This window comes from Polypterus senegalus, chromosome 12, assembly GCF_016835505.1.
Source record: "Polypterus senegalus isolate Bchr_013 chromosome 12, ASM1683550v1, whole genome shotgun sequence".
NCBI lineage: Eukaryota > Metazoa > Chordata > Cladistia > Polypteriformes > Polypteridae > Polypterus > Polypterus senegalus.
The window spans coordinates 134,228,080-134,249,321 of NC_053165.1; the positions used below are offsets into that span (position 1 = coordinate 134,228,080).

Below are 21,242 nucleotides of genomic sequence, written 5' to 3' on the forward strand. Positions count from 1 at the left end.
CCTACTCAAGTGAGGAGAATGCATTGAGAAAATGGCAAGAGTACTTTGAGAGGCTGATGAATGGAGAGAGAGAGAGAGAGAAGGTCAGATGATGTGGAGATAGTGAATCAAGAAGTGCAACGGATTAGCAAGGAGAAAGGACAGCTATGAAGAGGATGAAGAATGGAAAGGCAGTTGGTCCAGATGACATACCTGCGAAAGCATGGACATGTTTAAGAGAAATGGCAGTGGAGTTTTTAAACAGATTGTTAAATGGAATCTTGGAAAGTGAGAGGATGCCTGAGGAGTGGAGAAGAAGTGTACTGGTACCGAGTTTTTAAGAATAAGGCTTGTTTATACTTCACGCTCAGAATGCATACGCGCCTGCATCATAGCTGCCACACATTCCCAGCGTTCATTTGACGTGTCCTCTGAGCAAGTCCTCAGAAAATAACATGACATGTGCGCAAGTTGCAGTACCAGCAAAAAGTCGGGGGGCGCACAGTCTCTAATTATTATCTACATGTGACAGAAAGCCTCAATGCGGATACTACGGGACTGATGTGCGCGCTTCGATGTTTGATGAATGGTTCGTTGTAGTGAAGCAAAATGCTGACATACAAATGCATTAGTGGTGCTTTTATATTCAAGCGTCGCATATTCCCGATCGTAATGATACAATACATTTTAAAAGTCTCACATACCATCTCTTGTGCCGTCTTTTTTTTTTTTTTGGAACTTCACAACAGCAGCATAATATACACTCACCTAAAGGATTATTAGGAAGACCTGTTCAATTTCTCATTAATGCAATTATCTAATCAACCAATCACATGGCAGTTGCTTCAATGCATTTAGGGGTGTGGTCCTGGTCAAGACAATCTCCTGAACTCCAAACTGAATGTCAGAATGGGAAAGAAAGGTGATTTAAGCAATTTTGAGCGTGGCATGGTTGTTGGTGCCAGACGGGCCGGTCTGAGTATTTCACAATCTGCTCAGTTACTGGGATTTTCACGCACCACCATTTCTAGGGTTTACAAAGAATGGTGTGAAAAGGGAAAAACATCCAGTATGCGGCAGTCCCGTGGGCAAAAATGCCTTGTTGATGCTAGAGGTCAGAGGAGAATGGGTCGACTGATTCAAGCTGATAGAAGAGCAACTTTGACTGAAATGACCACTCGTTACAACCAAGGTATGCAGCAAAGCATTTGTGAAGCCACAACACGCACAACCTTGAGGCGGATGGGCTACAACAGCAGACCACCCCACGGGTACCACTCATCTCCACTACAAATAGGAAAAAGAGGCTACAATTTGCACGAGCTCACCAAAATTGGACAGTTGAAGACTGGAAAAATGTTGCCTGGTCTGATGAGTCTCGATTTCTGTTGAGACATTCAAATGGTAGAGTCAGAATTTGGCGTAAACAGAATGAGAACATGGATCCATCATGCCTTGTTACAACTGTGCAGGCTGGTGGTGGTTGTGTAATGGTGTGAGGGATGTTTTCTTGGCACACTTTAGGCCCCTTAGTGCCAATTGGGCATCATTTAAATGCCACAGGCTACCTGAGCATTGTTTCTGACCATGTCCATCCCTTCATGACCACCATGTACCCATCCTCTGATGGCTACTTCCAGCAGGATAATGCACCATGTCACAAAGCTTGAATCATTTCAAACTGGTTTCTTGAACATGACAAGGAGTTCACTGTACTAAAATGGCCCCCACAGTCACCAGATCTCAACCCAATAGAGCATCTTTGGGATGTGGTGGAACGGAGCTTCGTGCCCTGGATGTGCATCCCACAAATCTCCATCAACTGCAAGATGCTATCCTATCAATATGGGCCAACATTTCAAAAGAATGCTTTCAGCACCTTGTTGAATCAATGCCACGTAGAATTAAGGCAGTTCTGAAGGCGAAAGGGGGTCAAACACCGTATTAGTATGGTGTTCCTAATAATCCTTTAGGTGAGTGTACAGCGCTGTATTTGAGCCACAGAGAAAAAAAATTAAGGACATGGTGAAAACGTGTATTTTCTTTATAATTAAAGCAGACCGTAGTAAACGTCATTCCAGTTTTTAATCACTACGAGCTTCTTGGACCTGACAAAAGCGGCAAGCAACAATAGATCACCACACAGAACACATTAAATGTATGATATTCCAACTCTCTGCAAATTTAGAATCTTTACATTTATACTTTATATCACTTTCATGATGAAATGTATTAAAGTATGTATGTTACATTTTACAGACAAATTGTTAATTTTGTTTAAATAATGAATACAGTAATCCCTCGCTATATCGCGCTTCGACTTTCGCGGCTTCACTCCATCGCGGATTTTTAAATGTAAGCACATCTAAATATATATCATGGATTTTTCGCTGGTTCGCGGATTTCTGCGGACAATGGGTCTTTTAATTTATGTTACACGCTTCCTCAGTTTGTTTGCCCTGTTGATTTCATACAAGGGACGCTATTGGCGGATGGCTTAGAAGCTACCCAATCAGAGCATGTATTACATATTAACTAAAACTCCTCAATGCTATAAGATATGCTTCCCGTGCGGTACTCGATTGTTTGCTTGTCTCTGCCTCTATCTCACCCTCTCTGACATTCTCTGCGCCTGACGGAGGGGCTGTGAGCAGAGGTGCTGTTTGCACAGAAGCTGTTTGCCTAGTGGATACGGACGCACCTCTAAGAAATGCCGCTTTATCGCGGTGCTTCCAAAAGCACACTTATTGATTTTTTGAAGGTTTGCTTTAATCTCTCTCTCTCTCTGACGTTCTCTGCGCCTGACGGAGGAGATGTGAGCTGAGGGCTGTTTGCACAGAGGCTGTTTGCTTAGAAGATACGGACGCTCCTCTAAAAAATGCCGCGGAAAACTTAAAAGCACACGTATTGATTTTTTGATTGTTTGCTTTTCTTTGCTAGCGCTCTCTCTCTCTCTCTGAAATTCTCTGCTCCTGAAGAGAAGATGATCTATTTGCATTCTTTTAATTGTGAGAAAGAACTGTCATCTCTGTCTTGTCATGGAGCACAGTTTAAACTTTTGACTAAAGGGTGTTATTTCATGTATAGAGGGCTCTAATAATGTTAACAGTGTGGGAGAGTTTATAAGGGCTTAAAATATATAAAAATAACTACACAAACACACGGTTTCTACTTCGCGGATTTTCATCTATCGAGGAGGGATTACTGTATTGTTAATAATTACACACATAGGGTTGTGTAATGGAAGGATTTTTCTAAAGAGAGGGGGGGATCAAGAGAGCAGATGGGTGTTGGTCGCTCAGCGCAAAAACCAGCTTCAAGAAGGAAAAGTACTGGGAATATGGCCAGAGGGTCATGCTGACTTGTTTTTCACTTCAAGGGGCTTCACTACGCAATTCTTATTTTTGTGTGCCGTTTGGTACCAGGTGTCGTCATCATCAGGACCAAGTGCAAAACAACACCGCGTCCCGTGGAAAGGTGTGTGTGCTGAAACTAATCACTTCTGTATACACTGCTTACACGTAAGCCGCTTTGGGCAAGGACGTTCAATTAGTATATAAGGGAAGGTTCGCCCTCAGTTTCTTTGGAGGCTCAACCGTGGGGACAGCGCGCACCGCCCGGTAAATATGAAAGGCTAAAAGGGTTGATCCTTTGACAAGACTGACAAGCGGGCCCCCTTAGTCTACTGGTCTGGGATGATGGCTCTGGGTGTTTTGATGTATGTTACTGTATGTATGTATGTTATTGTAAGTATAAGTTTGTCTCTTTATTTCTATAACCCATTCATATGTATTTAAATGTTATAATTGATTAAGTAAACAAAATAGAAGTATTGGACCTCTTCTCTCTGATTCTTTGCCTACTTATGTTCTAATCCCTTGAACCATTTTCCCGTAATAAAACAGGTTGACACGGTGGCGGAGCGGTAGCACTGCTGTCTCGCAGGGAGTCATGTTGCTATTATTCCCTACTTGGAGTTTAAGTGTTTTCTTGCTGGGCTTCCACACTGTGCTCCGGTTTCCTTCAAAAGATATGCAGATTTGGGAATTTGGTGCAGCTAAAATGATGCCAGTATATGTGAGTGCTTGTATTCACCTTGTGATGACCTGAGGCCCCATCCAGGGATTGTTTCTGCCTCGTGCCCAATGCTTGCTGGAATGGACACATCTCTGGATTGATGAATTTAATCATTAAACATCCTTTTCAGAGATATTGCTGTAAGGTGTCATCGGAATTTAATGGATGTTTCAGGCAATTGACAACACAGTGTAGCCGAATCTGTTATCATCGTGATGATATCTTGCACTGCCACCTGCTGGATTCCTCCAGATTTACATAAAGTACGCGTGCAAGTATAAACAGTAAAACACTTGAGTAGCAGAAGTGTCTGCTGCAGCATGCGTTGCGTCGTGTGAAGTAAAAACCCGGCCTTAGGGGTAATGTGCAGATCTACACTACAGGGGGATAAAATTGATGAGTCAGAGCATGATGTTATGGGAAAGAGTAGTGGAAGCTAGGTTAAGAAGGGAGGTAATAATTATTGAGCAGAAGTATGGTTTCATGCCATGAAAGAGCACAGCAGATGCAATGTTTGTTCTGAGGGTGTTGATGGAGAAGTATAGAGAAGGCCAGAAGGAGCTGCATTATGACTTTGTGAACCTGGAAAAAGCACATGACAGGGTGCCTCGAGAGGAATTGTGGTATTGTATGAGGAAGTCAGGAGTGGTAGAGAAGTATGTAAGAGTTGTATAGGATATATACAACGGAAGTGTGACAGTGGTGAGGTCTGTGGTAGGAGTGATGGATGCAATCAACTTGAAGATGGGATTACATCAGGGATATGCTCTGAGCCCTCTTATTTGCAGTGGTGATGGACAGGTTGACAGGTGAGATTAGACAGGAGTCTCTTTGGACTATGATGTTTGCCGATGACATTGTGATCCGTAGCGAGAGTAGGGAGCAGGTTGTGGAGACCCTGGAGAGGTGGAGATATGCGCTAGAGAGGAGAGGAATGAAGGTCAGTAGGAACAAGACAGAATACATGTGTGTGAATGACAGGAAGGTCAGTGGAATGGTGAGGATGCAGGGTGTAGAGTGGGCAAAGGTGGATGAGCTTAAATACTTGGGATCTGCAGTACAGAGAAACGGGGACTGTGGAAGAAAGGTGAAAAAGAGTGCCGGTAGGGTGGAATGGATGGAGAAGAGTGTCAGGAGTAATTTGTGACAGACCGGTATCAACAAGAGTGAAAGGGAAGATCTACAGGACGGTAGTGAGATCGTCAATTTATTTATATAGCACATTTAAAACAACATAGAAATGTTGTGGCCAAAGTGCTTTACAATAATAGAAGAAAAAAACATACAATTAAGATGAATAACATAAATAGAAATAAAATTATTGAATATAAATAAAATAAATAGAAGTAATGTTACATAATCACAATGAGGAAACCATCAGTATTACTGAAGGTCACGAAATGCAAGTGAATGGAAACGAGTCTTTAATCTTGTTTTGAACAGTTCAATTGTAGACAACTCCTTTATGTAAAGAGTTCCACAGGTGAGGAGCAGCAGCTGCAAATGATCTGTCCCCCTTAGTTTAAAACTTGGTACGAGGGACAAAAAGAGACAAGTGACCAGAAGATCAAAGCACTCTGGATGGCTGGTGTAAAACACACAATTCGGATAAATAGGCAGGAGCAAGCCCATGTAAAGATTTAAAAATTAGCAACAAGACTTTAAAATCAATTTGAAAACTGACGGGCAGCCAGTGTAAAGAAGCTAATACTGGAGAAACAGAACCATACATTCTTGCCCCAACCAGGAAGCCAAGCAAAAGCATTCTGGACTAACTGTACCCCTCGTATCAGGGATTTTCTAATCCCAGAATACAGCAAGTTGCAGTAATCAAGGCGGGAAAAGATAAAAGCATGAGCAGCTTTCTCAAGATCCCTAGAAGACAAAAAAGGCTCGATCTTATCTAATAGACGAAGCTGGAAAAAGCAACTCTTGACTACAGAATTAATCTAGTTTCTCAAAAGAGAGGTTACTGTCAAAGATAACACCAAGATTGCGGACTTGAGGTTTGCAAAAGACAGAGAAATAGCTGAGAAATCCAAGACTAATTTGGGCTTTAGCTGATGGACACACTTCCATTTTATTTTGATTGAGATCAAGAAAATTATTAGCCATCCAGGATCCTAGTTCAGAAAGACAGTTGTGCAGTTGATTTATTGCAGAGTTGCAGACAGGAATATAAACCTGAGTATCATCAGCATAGCAGTGAAAAGAAATGTTATATTTCCTAAAAATAGCTCCAATAGGATGAAGGTATATAGAGAATAAAATAGGACCCAAAATGCATCCGTGAGGAACACAATATTTAAGAGGAGCAGTAGATGAAAAAAAGGAATTTGAAGTCACTGAAAAGTATCTACCAGTTAAATATGACCTGAACCAGTTAAGAGCAATCCCTTTAAGCCCAACAAGATGTTCAAGCCGCAACAGCAATATCTCATGGTCAATAGTCTCAAAGGCAGCAGACAGGTCAAGGAGGACAAGGACTGCAGCACCATCTGAGTCAGTAATAATAGAGATATCATTGAATACTTTTAGGAGGGCTGTCTCAACACCATGATAACGCCTAAAGCCAGATTGGTAGATCACAAATTATTGGAGTTAAGGTGATCAACGAATTGACTAAAAATAATTCTTTCTAAAATTCTAGCCAGAAATGGCAGTTGGGAAATCAGACGAAAATTGGCTAAAATTCCAGGATCTAATTCTGCCTTTTTTAGACAGGGACGCACCACAGCATGTTAAAAAATGAGGGGCACAGATCCCTCATTAATAGAATCATTGATAATTTGTTATATGGGTTGGAGAAGGTGGCACTGACTAGAAAGCTGGAAAAAGAGCTGAAGGTGGCAGAATTAAAGATGCTAAGATTTGCGTTGGGTGTGACGAGGGTGGACAGGAATAGAAATGAGTACATTAGAGGGTCGGCTCAGGTTGGGCAGTTGCGAGACAAAGTCAGAGATGCAAGATTGTGTTGGTCTGGACAGAGGAGAGATGCTGGGTATATTGGGAAATGGATGTAAAAGATAGAGCTGCCAGGTAAGTGGAAAAGAGGAAGTCCTAAGAGAAGGTTTACTGATGTGATGAGAGAGGACATGCAGGTGATGGGTGTGACAGAGCAAGAAGTAGAGGACAAGAAGATATGGAAGAAGATGATCCGCTGTGGCAACCCCTAATGGGAGCAGCCGAATGAAGAAAGAAAGAAAGGTTTGGTACACTTTATAGCTTGACCTTTCAGCATAATGTACATCAATACTTACTGGACACAACAGAGACACACGCAAACTGGTTGTAGCAATTTCACTGTCCGGATCAGCTGTCAGCTTTTCCTTAACTAGAATTCAGAAAGAAAAAATAAACTGTGTAATTAATCAAAATCATGCTAGTCATCTAAAATATGTCAAGAATTGACAAAGACAGCACCAAAAAAGACTGGTAACTGTTTATCTGGATTTCTCTTAACTACATGAAAAAGACTGCACTTTTATTCATAACATGAAATGTCAGAATCAAGCATAACACAATGTAGCAAAGGAACATTTGACAAAGCTGCCGAAGCTCTGAAGATTGCTTTCCATACTGTGTCCAATCAATTTCAATGACGGGGTTTTTATTTTTCACATTTTTAAATTTGAATAGAACATCAAAGTGTTAGTGAATTCTTAGCCTTGCACCTGAAATATGCATGATCTTTACTTGAAATACTCTCTCTCATACATACATCCTCAAAATCAGAATATTCTCAGGAACCATGTTTTAATCACAAACATAATGCATAATATTTCATGTACTCAGCAACATGTACAATTTTCTATATTTGACATTTATAAGTGGATATTAGATTGTTTAAACTCCACTGTGTGTAAAGCAGGTTAAAAAATAAATACTGAATAACAGATTGCTGTGTGTGTACAATGAATATTAAGCAAGTTACTAGATAAAAAACATTGTGTTGTGTACATTTCCCTGATCCTTCTCATGTCCTTTGTAGTAGCCAATAAATTGCTTCATATCAGCAACTACATACTCAGTGCTCTGGAATGGTCTGGGTTTCGAATGCCTTTTGACCGAAGTCTCTGAAGAAGCACTGCTGAAGACTGTTGCTTAACCAGATATACTGCCATTGAATAGTTCTGTCAAAGACACAAGACATAGTTAAATGTGAAATATAAAACAGACAGAGCAATGGGAAATACAGTACTGGCCAAGGGCTACAAATAGTCAGCCATTGAAGTCCTGACATCAGCAATATGAAACACCTTTGAAACTCTGACACCATCTCTGTCATTCAGACTTGTATAGGAGACACAGAAAACAGTCCAAATAAAGACTGGGGGGATGGCAGAGAGAGAAGTAAATCTAGGGACATGCATTACAGCAGACTAATTGAAAGTCTTACCCTTCCAACCTCAGCTGTCCAGGAGACCACAATGGTGTTTGGTACAGTTGTTGACAATCTCACCAGAGAGGTAATATTTATTGGCCGACTAGGCCGCTTTGGTTCTACACCATTTTTGGTCGGTGGAAGATAACCCTAAAAAAAGAGAGATTAGACACTCTTTATAAACCAATGATGAACTGCTTTACAGAGTACAGGGTAAAGAAGCTGAATTTGAAAAAGCTACCAAAGCAGCAGTATGGGAGTTTCTTTCACTTTATGGAAACTCAGAGATCAGAAGACCACCACTACCCGGAAAAAGTATGTAGAGAAATGCTGTTTCAGTGATTTGCCAGATTTGCGAGGTTTTTAGCAAAGACCTGGTGGCAGAGTGTTCAGCTTTGTTATAGAGCTCTTTTCTCAATACAAACTAACATTGTGTCCAATTTTAATTTGAAGCTATACATTTCAAGAATGTGACTGAAAACTGATTTAATGACCAGAGAACATCACAAACTCTATCATTGTCTTTTGTAGATTATGTTATTGAAGCTAGCATTACAGCCGCTAAGTTTTACTCAATATAATGTTCAACTACCCACATTAGAATGCACATTATGCAGAGAAGTTTTGTGAAAATCAATATTTCAAAAATTAATTCAACTTCAAAAAATGGCAGCAACTGCAGTATTTATCTTAAGCACCAATAAATGAACATCCTTCCATTTCCACAGCATCCGTCAAATCAATGAACACCAACATGGAATGGTACTCACCAGTATTTGTTGGTCTAGACTGTTCCACTACTTTTTAATACAGAAAGTCAATAACTAGTTTAATTTCTGGAGGAAAACAACCTTCTCTTAGGCTGTACAGTTACTGGTTATGCTATGGTGCTCTTGCTCTCACGGTCATTGCATCCATGCCAAGAGACAAAAGCAAGTTATTAAAAACATTCCTGTACATCATTTACAGCAATTTACCTTTGTTATCAGACAACATGACTTTAAGACTATTACTCTATTGATCTTAATAAATAAGTGGAATTATATGCCAATATGGTCACACCTGCACTGAGATATGCAAAGAACACGCAGGAAAAAAAGAGAAGCTAGTTGACATGAGATTTTAGCAGTTTTCTTGCACTACAGCCACATTCCATAACACTAGAAGATCTGTAAAAGACCCAGTGCTTGTCAAAAGATGTGAATCACTGCTGTCCATTAGGCACTAGCTTGTGGTAAATTTGAACGTGAATGTCAGCTCACCCATGCAACTCTGAACAAAAGGCCTAAAAGAAGTACAATCTAAAAGGACAAAGTGGTACAATGACACTTATGCAGAACTAGCAAACATTTTAGCAAAGTTTCTTACAATTGAAGAACTCTAAAAGAGGACATAAGCTCTACAATTATAAATGTGATATCACAAATTACTGAGCTTGGCTGCCCACTGCAAACTTGATAAGAACAGGAGCAAAGCACAAAATATTTCCAAGCCTGAAAGTTTAGACTGAGGAATGTTCAAATTGGGCAGGGGGTTATTACAAAAACTACATTAACTGAGGTAACATGGAAATTTGTCTATAATTTCCAAATTATATAAATATTATAACCATTTAACCCATTTCAAGGGCTGAACACATTTTGCTATGACAAATGAATACAATTAGTGCAATAACTGAAATGTGAAAGAAAACTGCAAAATTTTCAAATTAAATAACTTTGTAACAAGTAAACAACTTTAAAGTGCTTCCTTTTAATTCACAGCAAAGAAAATAAACAAAAGTGAGCAGCAGAATAAAGGATTGAAACATAGACTGCTGACAGAATAATCAAATTAATAGCAAAATTAATGTCCTTAAACAAGTGAACAGTCTAACATCCCCACTCTTTTTAGATTATAAATACAGTCCTACAGCTGCCTTAAGCTACTCTTCTTTAAGTTATTATCTTTTTAGGTAAAGATGAAGATACTACCAATGCCCGAGCAAAAGTGCAGAAGCAAATATCTTATTTATTTATTTTTTTAAAACTAGCTGTACCCCATGGCTGTGCCCACATAGTAATGAAACGGGGCAAACTTTACAAATCAATAGATGTTGGCATTATATCTGATTGTGTTCAGCTCTGACGGGAGAGCCTTCTGTGTGTAGGGAAAAAAAAAAAACACATGGCTGTGATCTCTGGCAATCAGCAGCTACCCTCTAAAACACATGGAGCACTGATCTCCCTCTCTCAAAAATGTCAAACATTACTCCTTAATCTGTAGATGTCTGTTGAACAAACAGGTATCGCTAGCTAAGCGGAGGTAAGGTGCACTCCAACACATGGCGAGAGGTAGACCAACTCGAACAGAGGCTGGCGAGTGAATGAGGAAGTCTTCGCCCCCCTGTTATAGATTAGCCAACTTAGCTCATGCTGATTGACAGAATAAATACAAATAAAAATATAGTAGTTTATTAGATTCCATATATCGTACTTGTATAACACTGGCTACCTTTGCTCTGGTTTAGACACCGATTAAGAATTTAGGCCCAGAGACTAAAAATCTCCATTACTTCTATTACATGAGGGATTCACTTCACCTCGGCTTAAAAGACAAATTCACGTATGTTCAATGCTTCTGAATTTCAGCTGCAGAACTACATCCTTCATTAAGTGCTCTTTTACACTCACCGGAAGGTTGCAGGGTTTCCCATTCACTTTGACACAGAGATTCGGTGGAAAGTGGTCTTCCTGTGGACAGCTTATTTCAGATAAACAAAACCTAAAATAAATACACAAACATGTATTTTTGCCAGATGTCAATGCAGCAAGTTGAAATATAAACAGCTGATGAGTGTGTCCTGCCAGAGTCAGTCCAGATGTGTTAGGTAGAAAATATTCCTCAAAGGATATCACCAGAAAACAGAACAAGAGATGAGAAGCAGCCATCCAATAAACTATGAGCGAACAGACAATCCATAGACAGTGAAAGTACAAGGTCAGATGCCAGATAAGACATCTACATTTTCCCTCATGTTTTCAAGGGTTCACACACTGAAGTTATAAGTTGGCTAGTAAAGACATACCTGAGCTGAACCTGAACTGTAAAGTCACACTTGGTCCCAGAGATGTCCCTACAATATAGAAAGGAATGCTAAGTAATTATAGAAGAGAATGTCAGCAAGAGCCAATCACAACAAAACCAAATGTGTCGTTTATCTGCAAAAGGAAGACAAGTGTCATTGTACAATAATCAATACAAACATTATACTAATTTGTTGGAAGGCATGTTTCACTTTGTCCACTTTCTATACTGTCTATGCTGTATAGCCGAGAAACTTTACCCTTCTTCCACCGATTGTAGTTTCATCTAAATTAAATAAATGGTGCTCTCCACTTAAATTTGCCCTTAAGCTCAAGAGATAGGGTGCTGTTCATCTTACACTCTTAATATATGTATTTTTAAAACGCTACATTACAATACCAAACTTGCATCCTTTCTATATATTATAACTCCACATTCTAGATATCTTAACCCAGGTACCATATTTCTTTTACCTTAAAGATCATGTCCACCTTGTACCCCATATATATCCCTTAGACTTGGCCATTCCACATCTTCAGCATGTCCTATACCCCTGCCCAGAACACAAATGCAGCACCCCTTTAAAAGATTTTGCCAAACCTTCACTTACATGCTGCTGCTGATCTGCTGAACTTGCTGTGGTGTCAGTGCAAAAGCAAAGCAAGTTTCCTGAAAGCGCTGGCTGTTGTCGGAGGCTGTAGGGAACAGAACTGTAATTAATATCTGATACAAATGCAGGTGTGATAATAATCTTTACAAAAAATGTAAATAAACTTCTCACTGTAGGTTATCACAAACATCCACCACCCTACTGTGCTTCAGTAAAACAGGCAAACACTTAAAATAAAACATTGAAGAATAGACAGATCTACCCAAAAGTGTTATATTAAGAACACAAAGTAAGCACAGGCAGATTCAATAACAGATAAAGAACTTTCCTCAATATTTTTTCCCTCTTCATACACTCAAGCTTTTGATCTCTCGCATACACGGTGGAGTCAAGAGTACACATTCTTGCTGAAGTCTCAGTCAACAAAAATCATTTTGGACTTTTTACAATTCAATTTTTTTTAACCAGATATATTTAAATGAAAACAAATGCACAATTGTAGGGCAAAAACAAATTTTAAATATCATGACCTAATAAGTGTCCACAGCCTTCTACTGATAGCAGTATACTTGAGTGAGATCACGATGTCTATTATTAAAATATTACTGAAGCAATTATATACCTTGCAAAGCCTGAGATTTAGTTTTTTAGTTGAATATGGTAATTACTCATTTTGATAACATGTGGGAAGGAACAGTTCTAAATCAGAAAATATTAAAGACTACCTCCAGGAGCATTTATTTTAATTAACACAAAAAATTTTTGGAGGAAAAGTGGGCTGTATTTCCCTTTCACAGATGCAGCATCCAGGGCTGGAATCTATGCTTGGATCTTGTATATGTGCAGTTTGCATATTTTCCTGGGTGTTCTTCCTGTGGATAGTCCAGTTTGACTGCCACATCCCCCAAAGACATGCTATTTAGGTGAATAGCCATTTGCATGTGTGCTTGAGTAGGCACTGGGATGGGCTGGCATCTGTCTAGAGAATTTTCCGACCTTGCACCTAGTACTGATGGGTTAGGCTCTGGGTGCTATGTTACTAGTAAAGCAGAGGGGATCTCTCTCCCAGTCAATAAGAAATGCAGTGATTTTATAGACCTGAGGAATCATGAACTATATTATCATTACCGAATACATAATTTATCTTATGTGCACATTATCAATTAATTCATCAACATTTACTTTCAATTAATAGAAGACAAATATCGGTTAATTCTTTTGGATTTGTACATTAGGAAAAATTAAGGATTACTCACATTTAATGAAAATCATGATTCCTGGTTTTTTCATTTTTCTCAATTTAAGTTAAATGTGTTGCAATACTTTCAGGTATCTCAGATGAGTGATTAGATGGTGCTATTTCTCAGGTATTTGTACTTAGCTTGCTTTAATATATGCGTTACGTTTAAGTTCTTTGCTTTTGTCAAATTTGACCTGCTGTATTGATGAAAACCCAATTTTATCCACAAACCAAATAAACACAACAAATATGTTCGATAAATTGTTTTCAGCAGTGAAGTAGGCTGAACCTAGACTCATTTACAAATGCATGTCTCTTTAAATTAGTCTACCTACAATGCTTCTGTTTTAAAGCAGCATCACAAACAAAGCCAGTACTTAGCTAGTTAGGACATTTTTAATACTGTGTGATACACACATTTTATTTTACAATACACAACATACACACTAGCTTTCAGAAGTTTGGAATCAAACAGAAATTTCATGTTTGTTTATAGAAATGGATGCCTTTTTTAATCAAGATACCATTACATATATTTAAAAATACAGCCAAGACATGACTAAAAGTTGCTAATGGTGATCACTGCCTGAAAATACAGATTTTTAATTTTGTATTCACTTAAGAATGTATAGCCTCATTTTCAGCAGCCTGAACATTAGATAACACTGGTCTCAGTGCTAGGTAAGGTCCTTGCTAGGGTCATCCTCAATAGGATCCATGATCACTTGCTCACCTACCAGCAACAGGAGCAGTCTGGTTTTACGCCCAAGAAGTCTACCATTGACCACATCCTGGCACGGAGGTTTCGCAAGGAGCGCAAATATTGGTAGAGTTTCTTTGCAGCCTTTGTCGATTTTTGTAAAGCGTTCAACTCAGTTGATTGAGCTACCCTGTGGGACATCCTGAGACTTCGTGGGATCCCCTCAAAGTTTCTGGATATCATACACTGGTACTGTGAGTGCTGTGTCGAGTGGAGGCAGAACCTCTGCATTTTTCCCAAATGATACGGGGGTTTGTCAGTGATGTGTTCTTGCTCCTACTCTGTTCAAGGCTTGCATGGACTGGGTTTTGGGCAGTGTTATGGGGTCTAGCAGCTGTCGGGCATCTTTTGGTGAAAACAGATTCACTGATCTTGACTTTGTTGACAATGCTGTGATGTTTGTGGAGTCAATGGAGGCTCTGTATGGACTGAGTGGGGAGTCCAAGTGTCTAAGCTTGCGAGGGCCCTTGATAAAAAACAAAATCGAGGTCTTTAATGACCTCCTGGGCACAGTCATCAGCAGTGATACTTTGACAGGATTAGAGTGTTCAAGTGCATAGTGTCCTTAGTGTTGGACCCAAGCGTTACTTGGGCTGTGAAAACCGTGCTAAAAGCTTTAGTTCGGAGTGTCACTTAGGCAACTGTACAGATGTACCTTGTGTAAGCATTAGAACCGAGAATTACTTGGGCTGTAAAAGTACTCTCAGTGCTGACATTCTTTGGAAAAATTGTCTGAGAGTAGGTTTTCACTAATTATGAAATATCTGCACTTTACTGATGCGAATATCCATCCAGCACCCAAAATGAAGAAAATTTGGGAGATATACCAGGCCACTGTAGTAAAAAGAGTGTGTTGAAATGGAAGGACAAGAAAGATGTTGATCTTCTTAACACTGTACATAATGCAAGATGGTTACAAAGCCTTATGCTGTGGGCAACTACAACAGCACGATGGGCGGCGTAGATTGTGTGGATCAAGAATAGACTTTTTATCCCATTATGCGGAGGCAACAAAAGACATACTACACCAAAAAAAAAAAAAAAAGACATTTTGTCATTTCGTGGAACAGTGCATTTGGAATGCATCCGTGTTACACAAACAAAAAGCTGGTGAATCTTTATCTCATGCAAACTTTACATGCCAGCTTATATAACAAATCACTGCTTAACATCCACCACCCAGACCGCTAAAGAGACGTAGTTGACCTAGCACATTCAGGATCAATCCAGAGTGCCTTATTGGTAGATATTTTGATTATATACCTACAACAGAAAAAAAAAAACAAAATCCAACTTGTACCCCTGCAGTGTGCTGTTCAATCTATAATAATAAAAGGCAAAGCCCTCACTGACTGACTCATCACTAATTCTCCAACTTCCTATGTAGGTAGAAAGTCGAAATTTGGCAGGCTTATTCCTTACAGCTTACTTACAAAAGTTAAGCAGGTTTCATTTCGAAATTCTACACGTAACGGTAATAACGGTCGACAACGTCCGCCATGTTGAACTTTCTTATTTATGGCCCCATCTTCACAAAATTTGGTAGGCGGCCTCCCTGCGCCAACCAAAACCGATGTACTTACTTATTTCGATGGTATGAGCCGCCATATTGAACTTTCGAAACGTCACCAATTTTCAAACTTCCCATGTAGGTAGAAGGCTGACCCCATCTTCACGAAATTTGGTAGGTGGCTTCCCTGCGCTAACCAAAACCGATATGCGTACTTATTTGGTGGTATGGCGCGTCAGCCGCCATATTGAACTTTCCAACGTCACTAATTCTCCAACTTCCCGTGTAGGTAGAAGGCTGACATTTGGTAGGTCCAGTCCTTACAGCTTACTTACGCGTAGAATTTCGAAATGAAACCTGCTTAATTGTTGTAACGGTCATAACGGTCAACAACGTCCGCCAAGTTGAACTTTCTTATTTACGGCCCCATCTTCACGAAATTTGGTAGGTGGCTTCCCTGAGCTAACCGAAACCAATGTACGTACTTATTTCAGTGGTATGACGCCACTGTCAGCCGCTATATTGAATTTTCCAACATCACTAATTATCCAACTTCCCGTATAGGTAGAAGGCTGAAATTTGGCAGGCTCATTCCTTACAGCTTACTTACAAAAGTTAAGCAGGTTTAATTTCGAAATTCTACGCGTAATGGTCATAACGGTCAACAACGTCCACCTTGTTGAATTTTCTTATTTATGGCCCCATCTTCTCGAAATTTGATTGGCGGCTTCCCTGCATGAACCGAAACCAATGTACGTACTTATTTCGGTGGTATGATGCCACTGTCGGCCGCCATATTGAACTTTTCAACGGTCTTTGTTACTTATGGGCCCATCTTCAAGATATTTGGTACACGGGTTCCCAATGCTAACTGAATCCTACTTACGTACATATATACGTCCATAGCCTGCAGCTCAGTCACCGTGTGAGGCGGTGGGTCCCCATCCCAACGCCTCCCACGTTGTTGGCTGCCTGCCTATATAAGGCCGTCTGTCACTCCAGTCTCTACATTCCCTTCCTTGCTTCGCCATGAGATTCACATCTCCCTGCTGATAACTACAGCCTTTTTGTTTAATCCACGGCTTCTCCGCTGTTTTATTGTTTGTTTATTACAATTATAGTTATTGTATAGGTATTTTACACTTACTTTACATTGCTCAGGTACCCATTTCCTTTATCATTCCAACCCCCATTACCATGTCTATCGAGATGATCACTATCGATCAAAGAACTATCACTTACCGAGTGGTTTCCATGCCGGAGATACCACCTACCTTTTCCATTCTCTTTGTTACATATTGCACGGCCATATCAGGCTCACTCTTGATATCCGGAGGAACATTGTGTCTTATTTATTGAATGACTGGGACAGGTTCAAGGTGTGGACTGATGACGGTACAGGAGATAATTATACTACACAGGAGCACTAGAAGAGTGAAATGCTTAAGCCCTTCATCTATGGTTCTGCATGCGAGTTGATGGCTGCCGCTGAATTGTTTGGTTGTCGCTTTCAAGTGTACCGAAATGGCCAAATATTTTACACCTTTCGACAACCGCCAATGCCTCTTAAACATCTTAGATACACAGGTGACGATTTCGGTAGTGGACACTTTGATGTTTATGAATGTTTAAACTCTCAAAAGCTGGATGTGATTTTATTGCTGAAACCGGTTGTGTGCTCACAACGCTTGACAGATGCCGAATGTCACTTCAATACAATAAATCCTGCAAATACTGTCATAATTGAAACAAACCATGAAACAAACCGATTATGACAGCAGCAATCCAAGCTGTGAGATTTGAGACAAGATTACTGTTCACATGGCCAACTGTAAGTGGCATGCTCAAGAGTAAGCTCAGCGCACAGCTTGGTTAAATTACAACCAGAGGGCCGAACTGACAATGTTGTATACAAAGAGATCCTTAACAAATAATTATTGGCATATTTTCCCTCAGTTTAAAAAGGTTAAATTTTATTCTTAATAAAAATTTTAATGCAGTACTTCGCCGCTGCGAAGCGCGGGTATTTTGCTAGTAACTGATAAATCTGAAAAGAAAATCCAAAAAGAAACACACTATTATTGTTCCGACTGCGACATTGGATTGTGTCCTTCACCATGCTTCAAGATTTACCACACAAAGGACTCATTCTGAGATTATATACTGTTTAATCATCATAAGTAATATTCCTACTGTATTGTTCAATTGATATTTTTATTCATCATTACTATTATTTGCGTCATTATTATACTTTTGAGATTTAATAAAAATGTAATTTTTCATGCCTCCCCCCCCCCAAAAAAGAGAGTTTTTACATTTTTTTGGAATAAAATGCAGCACTAAGGATGTTAAACCAAGTGATTGCACATGAACTATGAACACCTCATTCAGAAATGTTACGATTTATTCAAATTTGAAAAAGCAGACAAAAAAAAAAAACACCCACACTAAATCAAAGTAGAATCCCTTAAATAAATCCACACAAACACAACGTTCAAAACACAGACTGAGAAATCAAACCAGTACACAATTGCTGTATATGCAACAGAGGCCCTTCTTTATGACTCTTATGGTAACTCCCTTTTTTGATAAGGATACAATGGTGTGCCTTGATGTAAGAATCATCATCATCTTTGCAGGAATTAATAAGACTCTCTAGGTTTAGTATTTGAACATACTAATTTGTTTTCAGCTATATCATAAAAATTACCAAACACTTTATTTAACATTGACCCCTCTTTCCCCCTGTACTTCCATTTCCATCACTCTTTTTCCAAAATATTCATTGTCTCTCCTCATCACAAGTCCATACCACTTCAATCTACTTTCCTCTACTTTCTTAGATATCGGTTTCACTTTAGTTGTAACTGATTATCCGATTTCTTATTCTGTCCTGTTTTTATAACTCCACACATCCACCTCATTTCTGAACAATTTCCACTTGTTCTGTTTTGTCTCAGGTCCATATATCACACCACTGTCTGAAAAACCTTACTTTAAACTTTGCCTTAATTCTTTGAGCACACAGTTCTCCTGATACATTCTTCCACCTGTTCCATCCATATTGTACTATATAGGTTATATTTGCATCTAACTTTCAAATTTTCTTGGGCTACCACTAATCCTAGATATTTAAATTTATCCACTCTTTTCAGTTGCTCTCTCTGCAGGCTTATTTCTGAACCCTGATCATTCTTAATCATATATTCTGTCTTCTTCCTATTTATCTTCAGTCCTCTCCATTCTTACAATGTTCTCATTTCTGATGCTACACAACACAATGTCATCAGCAAAAAGCATGAACAAGGAGAATTTGGCTTTTATCCGATGACTCAACATATCCATAACCAGAGAGGTTAAGGAGTTAACACTAGAATCCCTGAAGACTACAGCAAAAAAGTCATAATCCTGGGCCACCTTAAATTTCTTCGCACCTCTCCATCAGCGTCTCTGTTTTGCAAATGTGTCGGTCAGTCTGCCATCCAAAGGCTCTGAAATTAATCATATTCTTTACTTTGTTGCCCTTTAAACTGATGATCAAATACTGATTTCCACTTTGATTTTTTAAGCAGCACAGAAAAAATAAATGTTATTAATACTGCAGATACCTTTTACATGAAAAACATTAAAAAATGAAATCTTGATAACAGTTACTTTTTGATGTGTTTCTATTCCTCCAAATCTAAGAAAAATCCAATTTTCTCAATTTTTAAGGTACTTATATGCCTGGTGGGGAAAAATGCAAATATCTGTTTTTTTTGGTATATCATCATCTATATAATAGTAGTCTACCCACAGAAAAGGAGATTGCGTTCAGCCTAGTAGGCTGTTCGGGGATGAGGTCAGTCTACAGACATAAAGTTCCATGTTTAAGACTCCAAGCATAGGTGTGCTTTTGCACATAGCTCTAGGGTCCGCATTTCTTAATGTACACCAGGTTCCTTCCATGCAGCAGTACACTCTTAACACCTAAAAAGGTCACGCACTCTTAGGCCATCAGCACCAATTGTCAGTAAGCCTAGTGACCATTTAAGGTATCAATTTTCTCCCATATCCTGTTTGCAACTGAATGTAATCATTAATATCAAAGATTTATGCCTTTGTAATGAATTCTTTGGAATTGTAATATGACTGTTGAAGTATATAAAATAACGCAGCACCAGTTCCTCTGAATAATATTTGTTAGTCTGGTGCTTGTGCTGCTGTATGAGTGTTGCCTCTTGAACAAGACTATAGAAAATAAAAGAATATTGATTGTTGCTTCTTCCTGCCTGTGTTTTATTCCCTTCATTACACAGGGAGAACAGGGCATCCTTTGGGAGTGCTGGTAAATTTCTTCCACACCATTGCTTGAGTTACAGACCATTTTCCATCCACTCATAAGTGTTAATAAGATGGCAATTTCAGCAGTGTCAGAACCTTCAACAGCACGCTTAACTGACAAAGAGGGTAGCCAAACCATTGTCTTTAAAATAAATACCTTGTCTTTGTATGCAAATGGGGACAGAAAACCACAAGACACATGCAAGCCTGTATGTAGGATTTGCAAGATTGTCAATACAAAAAAAATTGAGAGGCATCTTACTTCTAAATTACTGCAATATTAACCCCCACATTCTCTTTAGTCAGTAAAATGTTTAATGCATAAAAACAGGGGTCTTCAATAATTTTTACCTATGGGTCACTTTTATTCTGTGCTGTTCATTTAGAGACGACTCTCTATCACTATAGGAATCCATCACTTCCTCATTTTTTTTAAACCTTTGCTGCAAAGTCTGCTGCTGTAGTGCAATACTTTATTTAAAAATTTTCATCTTATCTACTGTACTACATAACTCAACTTATTTTGACTATTCATTACTCAACCATATAAAGAGTGGCACTGGCTCCTCTGTGTGCTCATATACTTTGTTCTTTCAAGTGTCTATTTAGTACATCAAGGCTCATTTGTAGTCCAACAAAGCAAATAATGGCCTTATGGAAGAGCTTGTCGACATGTTAGCTTTTCTTGTGAAAAAATTACAAATACATCATAGTTTATTTACACAAAAATATAATGTGCACCGATTGTATTTACACAGTCTTCAAGCGTTAGTGGTCTTTTTGTGTGTTTATAAAAGACCACAATGTTCTTTTTACTTTAATGTTTGTTTAAATAATTGTGTATACTGTTTGCAAAAGATTGTAGTACTTTTTCCAATAGTTAATGACATTTGTAATATTTCATTGCACTACCTCAGTAACAGTGTTTACTTTTTATTGTTTACAGAACTTTACTCTGACCTTTCAAAAAAAAAAAACACGGCTTAAAGTATTTAGTTAATAAACTTTCTATTTATTTTCATCAATGTTAAGATTTTAATGTATACAGAATTGCAATTTAAATACATTTATTGAGTTGCATTATGTACCGTATTGGGTATAGGAAATTTGAGTTCTAGTCGTTTCTTAGTATCGTACTGAAGCTTGAAATTTTGGTATTTGCAGGTCAGGAGGTTGGCAAACTCAAGTTTTACATTTGAAACTTATTTTAATAAAACCAAAATGTTGAAAATCCTATGTGAAGTACACCAGTTTAATAAAATACTCTAGTAACAAGTCACAGTGTCTTTCTTT

At 38.8% G+C, this 21,242-nt stretch overlaps 1 protein-coding gene across 2 annotated transcripts in view; it reads right to left on the minus strand.

The window, feature by feature from the left end:
• The window catches only part of pias1b (protein inhibitor of activated STAT, 1b), a 91,326-nt gene that overhangs the window by 10,462 nt on the left and 59,622 nt on the right, over positions 1-21,242 (minus strand). For both annotated transcript variants that reach the window (XM_039773500.1, XM_039773498.1), the window contains exons 3-8: positions 12,117-12,201; positions 11,508-11,555; positions 11,113-11,203; positions 8,456-8,590; positions 8,084-8,189; positions 7,317-7,390 (exon numbers count right to left, since the gene is read on the minus strand). In XM_039773500.1, coding sequence (XP_039629434.1) covers positions 7,317-7,390; positions 8,084-8,189; positions 8,456-8,590; positions 11,113-11,203; positions 11,508-11,555; positions 12,117-12,201 — 539 coding nt within the window. The remainder of the gene's footprint in view (positions 1-7,316; positions 7,391-8,083; positions 8,190-8,455; positions 8,591-11,112; positions 11,204-11,507; positions 11,556-12,116; positions 12,202-21,242) is intronic.